Here is a 19,151-nt window from a genome sequence, read left to right as displayed (position 1 = left end):
TAAAAACAAAAACAGTTTATTAAGACACAAGAAAAGTAGATTATCACTCAGTACAGCACAGAGTACATATCAAGCTTCAGATCAGCCCATACAAAGTACTGGAAGCAATCTCGACAACAGATTTAATTAGTTCTATTTCAACATCCTGTACTCAGTACAGTGAAGCATGCATACTTATGAAACAGAAGTAATAATTGATTCAAATTATAACAAATAATTTTGTTTCATACACCGTGCCTCTAAATTAATGCCAGCACTCTGCCGAAAAGTTGGGGGGACATCTGCCTTGGCCTTTCCGAGCCTCCCCTGGCATGATCTTATGTTGTTCCTGCACTTAAGTGCCCAGTGGCATGATCCTCAACCCTTCAAGATGGGGATCCGGCATCCAAGAGCTATTGACCAATCACAGGGCTGGCAGCTTAGCAGGATCGGCCGTGCCACTGGGAGTGATGGCTACTGCCAGTACTGCAGAGGCATTGGACCCAGGCCCAGTGCCGGAGACCCGGACCTCAAGTAAGTGAGGTGGAGTCACTGGGGCCAGTCCGGAAGACCCTGGCAAGGGTTGGGGGAATGGGAGGGTGGGTGTTAAGTGTAGGGGAGTGGGGTCCAGGGAGGTGGAATATTTCCTGGTGGGGCTCCTCCGTGGGCCACAGAGTGCCCACGAAGAGGGACCCCCCCCCCTCAAGCTCACAGGGATGGTGCCTCGTATTATGGACGACCGCTGCACGAGGCAGAGGCACCCTCCCCCCTGCACTAGTTAAATCCCAGTGGGGTGGGCAAGAGGCCCTTCAGTGGCCTCAATTGGCCTCTGGGCAGAATGGCCATCAGCCCTCCAGCCCCCGCCTCCCATTGCAATTCTATGGGTATCCCCCAACTATCACTATCTCAGAGGGGGTACAGAAAATGTGGATCTTGCTGCAAATATGCTTCAGGTTAATAGGTTGATCTAGATATTAGATCCTTCCATGGCTGTTATTAGTTATCAATGTTACTTTAAGAATGTTTGACAGGCCATTTTATTTTTGCAGAGCTTGATTGATCATCACAAATTCTGCTTCAAGCTGTCCAAGTCTCCTTCTGCAAAATGCTCCACCTTGCAACCCAATCAAGAGCTGAAAGCAACCGACCCATCCACTGAAGAGAATTGAGTTCCTACGGCTACCCAATTAAAGCTTCCATTTCAAAATAAACATTGAGCCCATTAATAGTTTTTAGATCCATTCCTCATCCATTTTCATGGATCTCCATCTAAAAGAGTTGAACGTTTGTCAGATTCACAGCCAGTAAAACTGAGCTTTATAATAAGAGCAACAACTTGTAGTAAAGTGGTTTGGTAGCACAGAGCAAAACAAATATAAAAGGACAATACACTTTTTAAAAAACCTGCAACCTCTTCAGCCCTGAATTTTGTGGGGTGCGATGCTTGAGATTTGAGTGGGGTTTAGACAATGATGTTAAATTTTGAGTTCAAGCTGTTTGAGTTGGTTTCTTGATTGTGTATAGACGATGCCAGTAGATGGGAGTTCGCTTCTTTACCTGGAGCCACTGCATCCTCTCTGAAATCAACACATTAAACCATTGAAAGAAGTTGGAAACACTAAATATTAAATCCCAATATTTCAAGTCGCCATGCTGATTTCTTCCTGTGGACTGAGAATCAATTATAAAGCTGTAATTGAGGAGTTCATAAAAGCAAAGTTCAAATGTTTGTTGATATCATTTGACCTCATGGATAAAGTTCAGCTTTCCTCATCATTCCCAGACAACCATTATTTTATGTAACATGTTTACTATGATCTCCATGTAAATGAAAACAATTTGGAGACAGTGTACCTGGAAATAGGTAACTTGGCTTCAGACTGTGAAGCATACACGAGAGGACACAAGTTTAAGATTAAAAGTTTCACTGGAATTAGTGGATCTAAGAAAAGTATCCGACATAATGTCACTCATAGAAGGAACAGACGGCCAGAAAAAGCAGCTGAGGCTGAGATAATGAGAATCACAAAATAATAAAGCACAGAAGGAGGCCATTTAGCCCATCAAGTTGATGCCTTGTCTTTGAAAGAGCTATCTAATTAATCCCACTCCCTGTTCTTTTCTCACAGCCCTGTAAATTTTCTCACTCAGGTGTTTATCCAATTTCCTCTTGAAAGTTACCATTGAATCTGCTTCCACCACATTTTCAGGTAATGTACGCCATACCACAACACATCACTGCATTAAAAAAATGCAAAGTGCCTCTGGTTCTTTAAATCTGTTTCCTCTGGTTTCCAGTCCTTTTGCCACTGGAAACAGTTTCTCCTCATTTACTCCATCAAAAGCATTCAAGATTTGGAACATATCTATCAAATTTGCTCAACCTTCTCTGTTCTAAAGAGAACAACCCCAGCTTCCCTACATAAATGAAGTCCCTCTTTGGAACCATTCTAGTGAACTTCTTCTATCACCCCCGATCCCCACCCCCACCTCCAAGGCTCTGATATCCTTCCTAAAATGTGGTGCCCAGAATTGAATACAGCACTCCAACTGAGGCCTAACCAGTATTTTATAAAGGTTTAGCATTAGCTCCTTGCAGCCTGTGTGGATGAAAGCGAGGTCTGCAGGGTGAGTGAGCAGACTGGCCATGGCACCATGGTACAGGAAGCCGTTCAAGCAGAGGGAGCAAAAAGGAAAGTAGTGGTGGTAGGGGACAGTATAGTGAGGGGGATTGACGCTGTTCTCTGCAGCAACGAGAGAGAGTCCAGAAGGCTGTGTTGTCTGCCTAGTGCCAGGGTTCGGGACATCTGCTCAGGGTTGGAGAGGAACTTAGTGGGAAGAGGGGGATCCAGTCGTCGTGGTCCATGTAGGTACCAAAGACATAGGCAAGACAAGGAAAGAGGCTCTGCATAGTGAGGATGAGGAGCTAGGCACCAAATTAAGAAGCAAAACCCCAAGGTAATAATCTCTGGATTATTACCTGAGCCCCATGGAAATTGGCATAGGGCAAATAAGATTATATAAATGAATGCGTGGCTCAAAGTGTGGTAGAAGTGGAATCTGGTTTGGGGGGCACTGGCACCAGTACTGGGGAAAGTGGGGGCCATACCGTTGGGAAGGTCTTCATCTGAAATGTGCTGGGACCAGTGTTCTAGCGAGCTACATAGCTAGGGAAGTGCAGAGGGTTTTAAACTAAATAGTGGGGGCAAGGGATCAAATTTGGGAAGATGCGATAAATCAAAGAGTAGAGACAAAGAAGCATATTATCTAAGTGGTGAGAGATTCCAGAGCTCTGCGTTGCAGAGGGATCTGGTGTCCTACAGCATGAATCGCAAAAGTTTAGTATGCAGGTACAGCACTTAATTAGGAAAGCTAAGAGAATGTTATTGTTTATTGTGAGGGGAATTGAATACAAAAGTAGGGAGGTTGTGCTTCAGTTATACATTGGAGACCACATCTGGAGTACTGCGTACAGTATTGGTCTTCTTATTTAAGGAAGGATGTAAATGTGTTGGAAGCAGTTCAGAGAAGGTTTACTAGACTAATATCTGGAATGGGTGGGTTGCCTTATGTGGAAAGGTTGGACAGGCTAGGCTTGTATCCGCTGGAGTTTAGAAGAGTAAGAGGTGACTTGATTGAAACAAATAAGATCCTGAAGGGTTTTGACAGGGTGGATGTGGAAAGGATGTTTCCCCTTGTGAGAGAATCTAGAACTGTTTAAAAATAAGGGGTTGTCCATTTAAGACAGAGATGAGGAGAAATTTTTTCTCTCAGAGGGCTGTGAGTCTTTGGAACTCTCTTCCTCAAAAGGTAGTGGAAGCAGTGTCTTTGAATATTTTTAAGGCAGAGGTAGATAGATTCTTGATAAGCAAGGGGTAGGCAGGAATGTGGAGTTGAAGTTACAATCAGATCAGCCATGATCTTGTTGAATGGCAAAGCAGTCTCGAGGGGTTGACTGGCCTACTCTGCTCCTAATTCGTATGTTTGTATGTTTGTACTCTATGCCTCGATTAATAAAGTCAAAGATCCCATGTGTTTTGTTCTACTCCCTTCAAAGATTTGTATATGTAAACCCCCAGGTCTCTCTGTTCCTGCATCTCTCTTAAAATGGTGCCATTTAGTTCATATTGCCTCTCCTCTTTCTTCCTACCAAAATGTTCCACTTCATACTTCTCTGCATTAAATTTGATTTGCCATGTGTCTGCCCATTTCACCATCTGTCTATGTCCTCCTTTCTGTTTGCTACATCACCGAGTTTTGTGTTATCTGCAAACTTTCTCATGGGCAATTAAGGATGGGCAATAATTGCTGGCCTGACCAGCAATGCCCACGTCCCATGAAATGAATAAAAAACTTTGAATTGCAAATTAACTTCATTGAAAAGAATATGGTCAAATATCTGGATTCTGAAGAAGAGGCATATCCGACTCAAAACATCAACTCTGTTTCTCTCTCCACTGTTGCTGCCAGACCTACTGAGTATTACCAGCACTTTCTGTTTTTATTTGGGCAAATAGCTTGTTGGAAATGGGATTGGTGTTAATAAGGAAAATCTGCTTAGGCAGAAGGAATGACTGTCTGCAGAACAAACAACTAGGATTGGGGATACATACGAACATACAAATTAGAAGCAGAAGTAGGCCATTCGGCCCCTCAAGCCTGCTCCGCCATTCAATAAGATCATGGCTGATCTGTTTGTGTATCGAATTCCACACTCCCATCTACCCCCGATAATCTTTGGTTCCCTTGCCTAACAAGAATCTATCTACCTCTGCCTTACAAATATTAAATGACGGGTCCACCACCACCTTCTGAGGCAGAGTTCCAAAGTCGCACAACCCTCCGAGAGAAAAAATTTCACCACATCTCTGTCCTAAAAAGGTGACCCCTAATTTTAAAACAGTGCCCCCTAGTATATATTCATTTAAAATTTTCTTTCCTCTAAATAACTTTGAGGCTTCAGTTTTTATTTTTAAAAATGAAGCATTTTGAGCTTGTTTGTTGATGGACATTTGATAGACTATATAAGTTGGCAAATGTCACATCACCAATGTCGCACTTAATTTTCCAGTTGCACACTCCTGACATGCACCAGAAGTGCACATCAGGAAGCTACACACTCCCAACCCATAATTTTCTGTCCATTAATTTTAAGCAAAATATTTACAGTTAAATACTTTATGACAGGAATAACGATAGGAACATACAGATGATGGGAAAAGGATCCAGAGTAAGAGGTCAACTTAAGATTCAAAAGTGGCCAATGACAATTTCAGCCCCATCATCCTAGGGACCCACCGTCACAAAGCTGTTAGACCCTTTTCGCCTCTGACGCTTCAGCTTCCCAAATACTCCAAAAATTCCTATCCAGCCCTATCCCTGGGGGTTCCCCTAAAAATAGTGCAACAACTGAGAGCTCATCCTAATACAACCTGTACCCAAGGCCTTTGACAGTGTACCCAGATCCGCCTCCAATGTGGCAAATGTGACATCCTTATTCAAGGAAAGGTGTTCAGACAGTCCTAGCAACTACAGGTCAGTTAGTTTAACATCAATGGTAGATGAATATAATGGATTTTCTGTAATTAATGATGGGGACCAAGGAATAGATGTACACAGTTTTTCATACTAATGTAAATAATTGGGCTTGAATCCTGGACAATATAAATTCTACATGGTCTGTTGGAAAGAGAAGGCTCAATGGGTGAATGACCCTTTCTCACTACTTATTATGTTTAAAATTGCGAGCTTCCATTCCAAACCCAGAGTCTTGCTCGAAGGATGCAGATTGGAGAATTGGGGTGGGGGTAGGGAGGCAGGGCAGAGGTCAACAGGCCTAATTTGCTGAACTACCTGATACTCCAGCTATAACAATCGTTGGCAAGTAAATGGAGAACAACAGCAAGTTCGGCATGTTAATCTTCATAGTCCACCCTTGATTTATGCTCCTGCTGAACGATACTCTGTGAGAGGAACAAAATCTCGCGGTTTGGGGCGATTCTCTTAAACACTTAAAAATGTATTATCATCATCAAAATATACTGGATTTTATATTTTTTTAAAGAAAAAGCGAGTCAAGTTTAAAAAGCAGAAAGGTGCCATTTCTGCCCAATCAACTGGGCACACTGTTTTCATAACTGCCAGTGGAATATTTCTTCCAACTAATAACTTTTCCCGGACAGATGCAAAACATTCTTGCAATAATTTGTCAGAGTGTTTTTGCAGTACAGGTGTTAACCCATGTCTCTTAAACTGATTAACATAGGTTTTAAAATGTGCGCAGCATAATTTAGTGAGAGTCTGTTTTAATCATTTGAGTGGGAACAATGACGGTCAGAAAATAGACCCCAGTGATAGCCTGCCACGCAGACACTTTCCTGTTGCGATGCTGCCCATTTCTCAGGCAATGCTTGGTAACAAGGAAAGAGGCATTTATCATTGTACCTAATACAACGCAACCTGTTAAATGCCCCAAGAATAGTCATTTCATAGAGTGGTGGCACAAAATATATATTTTGTTAAATTTAAATTTTTTTAAAATTAATTTTAAAGAGAGACACTCTTGAACAATGGCAATAAGTTACACTTTCATTTTAAAAGCCAGCACATCAAAAGGGGTTACAGGTTCTATTCACATACTGCTCGGCTGCCAATCCCAGGTGGCATAAATCAAGAGAATCTATTAACTTATCATTGCATTGGCAGAGGCCTAGGAGTACGTTACCTAGCCAACCAACCTCCGCACTTCCATGGCCATAAGTGACCTCAGGAGAAAGTGAAGAGATAAGGAATCTTCACTAATTCTATACAATATTATCCATCAGAGAATTATATTGAACAGTTGGAACTCATTTGCTTCCTTTTGCTTGTGTCAGCTCTTTGAAAGAGCTTTCCAGTTAGTCCTACTCCCTTGCTCTTTTCCTACAGCCCTATAAGTGTTCCTTTATTAAGTCTATCTAAATTCCCTTTTGAAAGTTATTATTGAATCTGTTTCCACTACCCTATCAAGTAATGCAGACTGCATAAAAGAACAATTCTCATCTCATTGTTGGTTCTTTTGCTAATTATCTTAAATCTGTGACCTCTGGTTACCACACTTCTGCCAATGAAAAAGTTTCTCCTTATTTACTCTATCAAAACTCCTCATAATTGTGAATACCTCCATTAAATACACACTTAACCTTTGCTAAGGAGGACAATCTCAGCTTTTCTAATCTCTTCACATAGCTTAAGTTCCTCATCCCTGGTATTATTCTCTCTAAATCTCCTCTAAACAATCTCCAAGTTCCTGACATCTTTCCTGTCAAGACATACGATATATAATCACATAACTAAGTGACAAAGGAATTAGATATTGCTTGCTCATACTTGCTCTGCCAGTTTTCATCTTGACAGCTTTTCAGCCTATCATCTCTCTTCCTCCTTTTCATTTCGCTCAGTCCTATTGCTAAGGAGCTTGCCCAACCATTTTCTGCTCTGATAAAAGATCCACACCCAAAATGTAAACTTGTCTTTTTGCATGACAGATACTGATGGATGTATTTCCTATATTTTCTCTTTTGAATGTTAAATATTGCATGAGTTGTTATTAAGAAATGTCTAAACATTTGCCCAGTTTTAAAAATCTGTATTGGAGGTACTTTTGGAACCCTCTTGACTGATTACTCTAAAGTATAAGATATGCATATGAAAATAGTGGAGCTAGGGGCCACAGTTACTGATATATGGTGCAATGAGTTCCACCACTGTCTTGGCACCTCGTCCAATTTGTCATTTTTCATATGTGAGCCGAGATGGTGAGTGTGCAGACTCCTCAGCTTCATACCAGAGCCCAATCCTTCCCTCACCCACTGTCAAAATACACACACACTTTCCAGCAGGGATCACTGGATAGGAATCAAAGTGTATAATTTTCTTCATTGCTTATCCCATTAGGGACGAAGTCATGCCTGTGTCTGAGGCGGTTGCAGAAAACGTTTAGTGTGCTGGCTAAATGGTTTAGTAACAAATTAATGGCTGTGTGAAATAGTGAAGACAGGAATTTAACGCAAACATGTTAACCTAAAAATGATGGGGCAGAATTTACTGGCACAATGACACAGAGTTAAAGGTGCACGTTGTTATTCGCATATAAAAAATCTAGCAATTTGGGGTGAGGAAGAGATACGGTGTGAGTTGCAAATCACCACAAATTCTTGGACGATTTGCTGCACAAATTGCCATTAGGCTTGCAAAAGTGGGCTCTCACCATCAACCTCCCCGTAAGTTTCAAGAAATTGCTGCATTTGCACAGTTAAAATGAAGTAAACTTGCCACAGAATGATGTCAGGATGATTTTAATGATGAGATTGATGTTCCAGCAATGCTATTTAACCTCTCTAGCCCAGAAAGGGAACAACTGAAAATATGGAGTCTCAGTCCTGCAGGTTGTAAATTGTTCCTAGAAGTTTTTGAAATTTTAAATTTTTAACCTTATTCTCACTTTTCCTTTCTGTCTTTTTTTCTCTCACTCTTAAGTCAATCTTTCTTCTTCTCTCTTCATTTCTCTTTTTCTATCCAATTTGACTCTAGTAATTCAGCCCATTTCCTTCTCTGTCATTCGCTCTGTTTCATTCTTTATCCTTAAATCTCACTGGTTAAGGAGTTAGACTGCTGGTCCTGTCATTCACCAAGATCCCAGGTGTCCCATTGACCTCACCATTGTAATCAGCTCACACTGCTGCCAATTTGCATCGCACAAAGATTTTGAGCTGAAAGTGAGGAAAAAAAATTCAACTCACAGGACGCATCGAGATGTCCCACACCAGCAAATTCTGGCCCAATGTACAGAGGAAATTGAAGTCCCAGAAGTGACTGATTTCCCCTTCCCTAGTCCAGGAATACTGAGATCAACTGTAAATATCCAAACCTCAGTTCATGTCCAAGAACGGGAACCTTGGGATTCTTCCTCCTGTGACGAAGTAAGTGGTATGTAACGACAGCAATCAGAAGCAGACCCACAAGGGTACCAAACACAGCTCCAACAATCACTCCCGCCTCATTGCTCACTGTAAAAGAAGAAGAATCATAGAAAGTTTTACGATAGAGAAAGAGGCCACTTGGCTCATCATGTCTGCACCAGCTGAAAAACAACCCACCCTGTCCAATCCCACCTTCCAGCATTTGGTCCATAGCCCTGCTGATGACGGCACTTGACGTGCATATCCAGACATAACTGGTAAGAGATACTGGAAAAACGCATACCGTGCATCAAAAAAACAGGCAAGTATTTCAGGTACAGCTGCTGACTGGAGCACAAAATGACACCTAAAAGGATTAAGGTACATTTTGTCTTTACAAGTAATGAGTATATTTCCAACGCTGTATCGGTGTCCGAGGACCATTACTTGGAAAATACGATTAACTTTATAACTTAAGGTAAAAGGTCGGCAGGTAGTTTCCATTCAACACGAAACAGATTATCAAGAATAGAATTACTGCAGGAGAACTTATTTTAGTACTAAGATCATGTACAAAATTAATTTATACTCAAAGGAACAGGCTCAGATCCAACTCAGACTGATAGGCTAGAAGTCACTGCTCTCTCTTGCAGCTGCAAGAATAATTCATTTTCAGTATTCTCAAAAGATCAGAAGCTACTTCCAGGTGAGGGAGGCCATTCAACCCATCTTAAATAATCCACCCAGAGCAACCCGACCATTCATTGTTGTGCCTCACTGTTTCTTCAATTGTTCTACCTCTTTACCTTCACATTCTATCCATTCGAAATGTTGATCACTCTCTGCGTGAAAAAGAATCACCTGATATCAATCATAAAACTACATTTTACTAGCTTGAATCCATATCCCCTCATCCTATTCCCACTGTTTAATTGAAAATAATATTCCCGATTAACCTTTTCCATACCATTTACGATCAAGATACATGTACAAGATCACTTCTCAGATGCCTTCTCTCCAAAATGAACAAATTGCTTTTGTATAATTATCTTTAATGTAGAAAAATAACCCAAGGCACAGAGGTGCAATCAGACCTAAGTGGATGTCTGAGCTGAAAAGAGAGATATTAGATTTGACCAAACGCTTAGTCAAAGAGGTGGGTTTTAAGACGGAGCATAGAAATTTTAGGGAAGTTTAAATTAAACTAATTTCTGCTTATTGATAACTACATATTTATAATTGCAGTTGAGAACCCCTGACTATGTCAATGCTTTATGACAGGAATAACGATAGGAACAGACAGATGATGGGAAAAGTGGTAGCGAGGGGTACCCAAGGGTACAAAATAAGGATCCAGAGTAAGAGGTCAACTTAAGATTCAAAAGTGGCCAATGACAATTTAAGCCCCATCATCCTAGAGACCCACCGTCACAAAACTTTAAGACCCTTTTCGCCTCTGACGCTTCAGCTTCCCAAATACTCCAAAAATTCCTATCCAGCCCTATCCCTGGGGGTTCCCCTAAAAATAGTGCAACAACTGAGAGCTCATCCTAATACAACCTGTACCCAAGCCCTTTGACAGTGTACCCAGATCTGCCTCCAATGTGGCAAATGTGACATCCTTATTCAAGGAATGGTGTACGGACAGTCCCAGCAACTACAGGTCAGTTAGTTTAACATCAATGGTGGATGAATATTATGGATTTTGTGTAATTAATGATGGGGACCAAGGAATAGATGTACACAGTTTTTCGTACAAATGTAAATAATTGGGCTTGAATCCTGGACAATGTAAATTCTACATGGTCTGTTGGAAAGAGCAGGTTCAATGGGTGAATGACCCTTTCTCACTACTTACTGGATTTAAAATTGCGAGATTCCATTCCTGGCCCAGAGTCTTGTTCAACGGATGCAGATTGGAGAATTGAGGTGGGGGTAGGGAAGCAGGGCAGAGGTCAACAGGCCTAATTTGCTGAACTACCTGATACTCCAGCTGTAACAATCATTGGCAGGTAAATGGAGAACAGCAGCAAGTTTGGCATGTTAATCTTCATAGTCCACCCTTGATTTATGCTCCTGCTGAACGATACTCTGTGAGAGGAACAAAATCTCGCGGTTTGGGGCGATACTCTTAAACACTTAAAAATGTATTATCATCATCAAAATATACTGGATTTTATATTTTTTAAAGAAAAAGCGAGTCACGTTTAAAAAGCAGAAAGGTGCCATTTCTGCCCAATCAACTGGGCACACTGTTTTCATAACTGCCAGTGGAATATTTCTTCCAACTGATAACTTTTCCCGGACAGATGCAAAACATTCTTGTAATAATTTGTCAGAGTGTTTTTGCAGTACAGGTGTTAACCCATGTCTCTTAAACTGATTAACATAGGTGTTAAAATGTGCGCAGCATAATTTAGTGAGAGTCTGTTAATCATTTGAATGGGAACAATGACGGTCAGAAAATAGACCCCAGTGATAGCCTGCCACGCAGGCACTTTCCTGTTGCGATGCTGCCCATTTCTCAGGTAATGCTTGGTAACATGGAAAGAGGCATTTATCATTGTACCTAATACAACGCAACCTGTTCAATGCCCCAAGAATAGTCATTTCATAGAGTGGTGGCACAAAATATATATTTTGTTAAATTGAAATTTAAATTTTTTTAAAATTAATTTTAAAGCGAGACACTCTTGAACAATGGCACTAAGTTACACTTTCATTTTAAAAGCCAGCACATCAAAAGGGGTTACAGGTTCTATTCACATACTGCTAGGCTGCCAATCCCAGGTGACATAAATCAAGAGAATCTATTAACTTATCATTGCATTGGCAGAGGCCTAGGAGTACGTTACCTAGCCAACCAACCTCCGCACCTCCATGGCCATAAGTGACCTCAGGAGAAAGTGAAGAGATAAGGAATCTTCACTAATTCTATACAATATTATCCATCAGAGAATTATATTGAACAGTTGGAACTCATTTGCTTCCTTTTGCTTGTGTCAGCTCTTTGAAAGAGCTTTCCAGTTAGTCCTACTCCCTTGCTCTTTTCCTACAGCCCTATAAGTGTTCCTTTATTAAGTCTATCTAAATTCCCTTTTGAAAGTTATTATTGAATCTGTTTCCACTACCCTATCAAGTAATGCAGACTGCATAAAAGAACAATTCTCATCTCATTGTTGGTTCTTTTGCTAATTATCTTAAATCTGTGACCTCTGGTTACCACACTTCTGCCAATGAAAAAGTTTCTCCTTATTTACTCTATCAAAACTCCTCATAATTTTGAATACCTCTATTAAATACACACTTAACCTTTGCTAAGGAGGACAATCTCAGTTTTTCTAATCTCTTCACATAGCTTAAGTTCCTCATCCCTGGTATTATTCTCTCTAAATCTCCTCCAAACAATCTCCAAGTTCCTGACATCCTTCCTGTCAAGACATATGATATATAATCACATAAGTAAATGACAAAGGAATTAGATATAGCTTGCTCATACTTGCTCTGCCAGTTTTCATCTTGACAGCTTTTCAGCCTATCATCTCCTATCAAGACCAATCGCTTGGTCAAAGAGGTGGGTTTTAAGATGGAGCATAGAAATTTTAGGGAAGTTTAAATTAAACTAAGTTCTGCTTATTGATAACTACATATTTATAATTGCAGTTGAGAACCCCTGACTATGTCAATGTCAATGTGCATATATCACCTTTCTATGTCACAGAAGAGGATACTTTATATTGTCAAAGATAAAAAACTGTGTGCAGGAGTGTAATGAAAGTGGAGCTCCATGACAAGTAGAAGTAGAAATATTTGAAAATCTTGGTCAATTTTATGACCCATTATTTGCTATATTGCTGAAATAGTTCATAGAAATAGTTTGCCGGACAAACTTGGCTGTCCCCGTTCCTCTGATATTTGGGGCAGTATTTAGTGTGGCCGTTTGAAGCGGGAATGGAGGTGTGGGGGACCGGGAAATCGCGTCAGACGCATCCACCTGGAAATTTGACATTGTGACATTGCTTCTGGATTTAGTCAGCAGCGGGATAGCACCACCTCGACGTGATGAATGTAATTTAAATAGTAGAGCGCTCATTTTTAATACGTTATTGTGTAATTCATTGTGATTCAATGGAGGGGCTTGGAATTAAGAGGATGACAGGCGGCCCTCACGTGCCTTCAGAGCCCCGGCTGTTGAAAGCTGGTGGCACCGAGGTGAGGCCGCAGTGCCGCGACAGGTAGGTAGCAATGATCAGCACTTTATTGGGGGAAGATGGGGGAGTGGAGCCATTCTCAGCCTACAGAACTGTGCACTCTGCACAGATGAGCTGGGTCTTGGGTGGTCTGTACAGGGGAGAGGGGCTTGGTTTTGGATGGCTTTATTGGGTGGCCAAGCTGTTGGGTGAGAGGGTTGGCTATCAGCAAGGGTGGGCACTGTTGTATGATCGCTTTAAGAGTGATGTCCCTTTAAGAACTTAGTATACTAATAAGCTAAGTCATGTGACTAGAAGCTATAGTCACTCTGCACGGTAACACCCTGGGCAAATGTTTTGTAGGTAGTTTGTTTCGTATTGTGTATATTAGTTTAGTTGTTAATGAACCTCCGCGAGATCTTAAGGAACTGAAATCCACGTACCTCATTGTGTTGCTTAAGATAACACAAAGAAGCTCATGCCACGGTAGCAGGGGTGGAATTCAAACCCATGCCCCGAAGAAATAACACAAAGAAACTCATGACAGACACTGAGAGCCATCAGGCAGTCTGCTGGGAGAAGTTGCAAAGGCAAAGCTGTCAAGGCAGGGTCATCTCTGCATCAACAACACTCTGGAGGCCCACTGGTCACTTGGCATGGGTCACATGCACCCTGTATTAATGGATCCCAGTGGTATGATGCAGCACCTCCTACTGAGGTAGGGATAGGAGGCAGCTGTGCCAGCCTGTGAAGCTCCACGACAAGAGCAGCAGCAGCCGGCCATGCCAAGAAAGGCCCATCTGTGCCAAAGAGTGTACCGGACTCAAATCAGCTACCTCCAAATGTCCAAGCAGCACTGTCAGTGAAGACTACATCTCTCCAGGCAGTCCATCACCATTCTGCAGGACGAGATGCGACCTATGGGATTGGTGATCACCTTATGCCCGTGGCCTTGAGGATCACCGTGGCACTTAACTTTTATGCATCTGGATCATTTCAAGGATCCACATCGGTAGGGTCTCCCAGTCGGCAGCCCATCGCTGCATCAAGGAGGTGACCAATGCCCTGCTCAAGAGGGCCAGCAACTATGTGCGCTACCAGACCGACCCTGACAGTCAGACCAAGAGGGCCAGTGGATTCGGGGTCATCACTGGATTCTCCCGAGTGCAAGGTGTGCTGGATTGCATGCAAGTGGCCATCAAGGTTCCAACGGACTAGCCAGCCACCTTCATTAACAGGGAGGGCTTCCATTTCATCAATGTCTAACAGGTCTGTGACCACTGAAAGCATTTCCTGCAGGTGTGTCCCTGTTTCCCAGGAAGCAACCATGATGCCTACATATTTCGGCAGTCCCAGGTGCCACAGCTTTTCAGGCTCCCCCGCTTGCCTTCAGAGATGGATTGGCAGGGACAAAGGCTACCCATTGAAGACATGGCTACCAATGACTGTGAGGAATCCTCGCAATGCAGTGGAGGAGAGGAACAAAACTTGCTATGGCTCCACCCTAGCAACCATCGAGCAGGCCATTGGGCGGCTGAAGATGAGATTCCATCGCCCAGATTGATCCAGTGGAGCTCTGCAGTGTGCCCCAGCAAGAGTTTTGCAGAGCGTTGTGGTCTGCTGTGCTCCTCACAGTCCAGCACTGCAGAGACGGGAGGCCTTGCATGCAGAGGACATGATTGAATGGCACTCTTCCACTGATGAGGAGGATGCAGAGGAGGGCGATGAGCAGGCAGCACAGGATGTTGAAGCCCTTGCACTGGAGGCCAGGCAGATTGAGCGATGGGCCAAGGAGGCAAGAGACAATCGCATACTTAACCACTTCCAACCACCCTGATGGCTACTCAGATTAAAATCAATAAATATTCACCTCAATGCATTCAGTCTGTTGCCTCTTTTCTATGAGTTTTCCGTGCCTAGCGCCCAACTGAACCACGCGCTACGGCCCATGGGAGACCCTATCAATGAAGGCTATGCCTACATTGGCATCCACTAAGGGGAAGGGTGCTCACAATTAATGCATGATAAAATAAGCATTTTTCCATAAGGAAGGTGAATTTGGAAAACCAACAAACGTTATATGATGAAGCAAATGTCAAATTTCAAACACCTGTGAAACCCCAAGTGTCTCTAGGTGGTTGTCTTTATACATTTATGACTGCTTTTATGAGCTTTTATGACCCAGCTCTAGCAGCTGGGCTGGAGGCAGGCTGCTGATCAGGCTGCCCCTTGGTCTGTGATGACTTCAGCGGCTGCCCCTAGCTGCCTGAGGCCTGAAGAGCCCCAGCAGCCTGAGGGTTTCCTGCACAGGTGCAGGGCTCGCTTCAGACATCACGGCTACTGGAGCTGGGCTCACTAGTGGAGGGGCTGAGGCGGCACTGTCCATGCTCAGAGCACCCTGAGGGGAGCCCCCCCAGCTGTGGATGTCAGCCTCTACTCCTCCCTTTCAAGGCTCACTTGAACCTCCCTGCTGACCAGAGAAGGATGAGGAACTGAAGATGACTCCAGGTGCCTCATTCTTCTCTCATCTTGTCACTGCTGCGTTGAACTCATGGCCAAGGCGATGGTGTGAGGTCTGCACACATATGTGGGATCTGGCTCTCCCATGAGTGTCGTGAACCTCTCGATGGAGAAAGCTATGTGCTCATATGCCTGAGACATGGCAGCACTCATGATATGGATGGACTCCTCCATCATCCGCTCATGGCTGTGCATTGCCTTTGGCATCTCTGCCAGATGTTGCCATACCCCTCTCTGCAACTCCAGCATGCCCTGTGCTTTCGACACCAGAGGCTCATCGTCAGCCTGGGGCTCAGCATGGGCCTGGCCACCCACAGTCTTCCGACTGTCAGTGGCCTCCGATGACTCAGCCTCAGCCAGCTGCTCGGGAGCTTGTGCTCTCTCCAGCTTGTGACCCTGATTCTACAGCCGAGCGGAAACCCAACGAGGTGAAAGTATCTGCGCTGGTGGAAGGTGCAGGAAAGTCATGTGACAGTGCATCCTCAGAGGTGGAATTATGTCCCCCTTCTGCTGGAGTCTCCTGCAGATGCCGACCTGAATGAGAGAACACAAACATTTGTGGATTAGGCTGTACAGATCTCATCATGCCAACCATGCATGACTTGGGTCTCCAGAAGTGAACTGTATGTTGATGGAAGACAATTCTCACTAATTGTGTAGAGGGTTCGGTCTCTCCATCACATGTTAAGTGGCTGCCCTGGGTTCCTGCTAATTCTAATGCCTCCTCCTCACCTGTGGAGAGAGGCCTGATGTTTGGGATGCCTCCACCAGTCCGGGATATTTCCCTGCTGGTACGGGCCCTCTTGTCCTTCAAGTGGAAAGAAGGAGATAGTCATACTTTGCAGAGAGATCAACATGTCAGTTCTGCTAGCGTCAGCCACTCGTCCCCTACTGCTGTCTGCTTTCAGGGGAGTTGATGGGGGTGAGCTGTGAAAGAAGGTGGCCTGTGGATGAGATGCAGCCATGCATCTGTCAGGATGAGGTGATGCCTAACTCCCTCTGCCAGCGCAGTTGTGGCGCCTCCATCACCATGTCTCACTTCCTCCTCCATAGCCACTTGAAATCCCTAAAAATGAGAGAGGTATGGAGCCGTCACCTTGGCAGAGCAAAGAAGGTCATTGACTCTCTTGTGGCACTGTACCCATGTCCGGGAGGGGTGACCCCACAGCTGCTGACCTCCTCATTGATCTCCATCCAGGCTTGCTTGCTCAGGCAGGATGAGCATGTCTTGCCATCACTGGGGAAGAGAACCTCCCGCCTTTGCCTTGCAGCCTGGAGAAGAACCTCGAGCTAGGCATTGCTAAACCATGGGTCCCCCATGTCTTGCCTCAGCCATCCTGCGGGGTCTGTCTCTGGGGGGGGTGGAACATCCAGGAGTCATAACTGCAACGGTTTCACCAGAGAGAACAGAAAATGACTCCAAGGTACCAATGGCAGGGCTTTAAATATGGCGGCAGCACCTGCTCCAGAGTCATCTGATGGCGTCTCACATCCTGCCCCCACCTAGTGATTGGCCAGGCCCCATGCCTCCATTTCGTAAAGTGGCCGCCTGCCACGTGATAGCTGTGGGCCGGACACCCATGTGACTAGTGGGAGCAGTGTACATGTACTGGTCCACCACTGGGACCTGCGACGGGCTTACTAAATTCAGCCCTTGGAGTGCAAAGGAGTATGTATAGATTTGTTACAAGTTTGAGTGAAAATCGCAGCAACCTCTGTGGAAAGATATGAACCAGCTAATGTTAGTATGAGGGTTATTTTTCTTGACCAATTTTCTCCCCAACACTCCTTGCCTGGTGGTGTTCCCTTTGCTGTGTTAGTGGCCAATCTTTGCATGAGAGCTCAGAACTCATGGAACACTGGCTGACTTTCCCTTCCCTAACCCAGGACTCTGAGACTAAGTTCTGGTGTCCTCCTTCCTCAGTGCAGATTCGGAAATGAACCTGAAATCTTCCAACAAAAGCAAAATACTGCAGATGCTGGAGATCTTAAATAGAAACAGAAAGTGCTCGAAATACTCAGCTGGTCTGGCAATATCTTTGGAGAGAGAAGCAGAATTTACGTTTTAGGTCTGTGATCTTCCATAATTCAACAGCAGCATCAAATGAGCTGAATCTATGGGATTTCCCCCTGGGGTAAGGAGCTTATTCTTTGTAAAACATTCCCCCTAAAAACTGTGAACTCACAACCCTTGTGCTTTCATGGATTCTGTGCTAATCAAACTGAAGGAAATAATTTCCTCTATGTCATGCTAGACCACCACCTGACAAGACTGAGGCACATTAGTTTTGTCATGAACATCGATTTTTAAATGTTGCTGGAGAGAGGAAAAGGCTTGTTAATCAGACCAGCCGTGGCTGGAAAAGACATTTACATATTAATAGACAGTACTTGGAAGGACAAAGGACCACTTCCTGACACATTCAACCCACAATATATGTTGATCTCCGGACAGTGAGGGGGTAGGGAAGCACATTCCAGGGCCTGCTGGTGTAATGCTATTCATAGGGACCAGGACTGGTTAGACCAGCTGGTCACATGACTAACTGGCTAGTCCAGTTTTTTGAACTAGCCACAGAGAGTTTGAACTCAGAAAGACTGTTTGCTCCCGGACTGAGAAGATCACTCCTGTCTGCTCCCATCTCCTTCTCACAAGCCTTTCAATCCACTGAAGACACATGAACCCTACAGAGAAAAGTCTCCTACAGCGAACAGGTTTAAGAAGAATACTGGGCCCCAACGAAAAGCAAGATCTACCTATAATCAAGAAGTCTACAGTGAACTTGAAGAACCGTAACAGAACTCTTCAGATATTGCCTCAAATTTGCCACTTTATTTTTCTTCTGCTCTTTTCTGTCTCTATTTGCATGCGTATATCGCGTATGCATGCTGGCTTGGGCATGTTGTGTATCCATAGGCGTCAACCAAATTCGAGTTTAAGTTCAAGTTTAATAAATTTCAAGCTTTCTTCTTTAAACCTAAGAAAACCTACTGTTCTAGTTTCTTTGCCTTATAATTGGAAAGTGGTGAACAAGGATTCACCAAGGGGGAGCTAAAATCATGGTGTGTTTAAAATTAAACCCTGTTACGGTAAGACCAGGTGAAGGCTGAAAGGGACCCCTAGACACCTTTCTCACCCGGTCGTAACATCTATTTCAGCATCAAGAACTCCCAGGTCAGACACAGTACAAATGTTATGTCACATAGATACCCCCTTATATTATGCCAATGCCAGCAGAATATCTCTATTACTCCTCATACAAGCATTCCCTACTAAACTAACATGACATTTCTATTTCTCTCTCTGTCGATCCCATTCTGAGTGAGATTGACCATTAAGTCACCAATTATACAGTGCTGCTCACTGGTGATTCGATTTGAACAGCACAGACTAAGTGCACTTAATTAGCCGTTAGAAAGAGGACGCTTTCATTTTCATCACATTGAACTAAACTAAATTGAAGTCCCAGAGTGGAAGGACAGATTTCTAATCCTCTGCACTGATCAAAATCTGATGCAACTT

The 19,151-nt window shown here is 43.6% G+C and overlaps 1 protein-coding gene across 1 annotated transcript in view; it reads right to left on the bottom strand.

Annotated features, from left to right (window-relative positions):
- The window catches only part of LOC137381616 (V-set and immunoglobulin domain-containing protein 2-like), a 49,591-nt gene continuing 30,440 nt past the window's right edge, over window positions 1–19,151 (bottom strand). The window contains exons 6-7 of the mRNA XM_068054323.1: window positions 8,888–9,026; window positions 1–1,556 (exon numbers count right to left, since the gene is read on the bottom strand). Coding sequence (XP_067910424.1) covers window positions 1,442–1,556; window positions 8,888–9,026 — 254 coding nt within the window. The 3' untranslated portion in view covers window positions 1–1,441. The remainder of the gene's footprint in view (window positions 1,557–8,887; window positions 9,027–19,151) is intronic.

The sequence above is a fragment of the Heterodontus francisci genome, chromosome 22 (assembly GCF_036365525.1).
Source record: "Heterodontus francisci isolate sHetFra1 chromosome 22, sHetFra1.hap1, whole genome shotgun sequence".
NCBI lineage: Eukaryota > Metazoa > Chordata > Chondrichthyes > Heterodontiformes > Heterodontidae > Heterodontus > Heterodontus francisci.
This window is presented reverse-complemented; position numbering and strand designations above follow the sequence as displayed.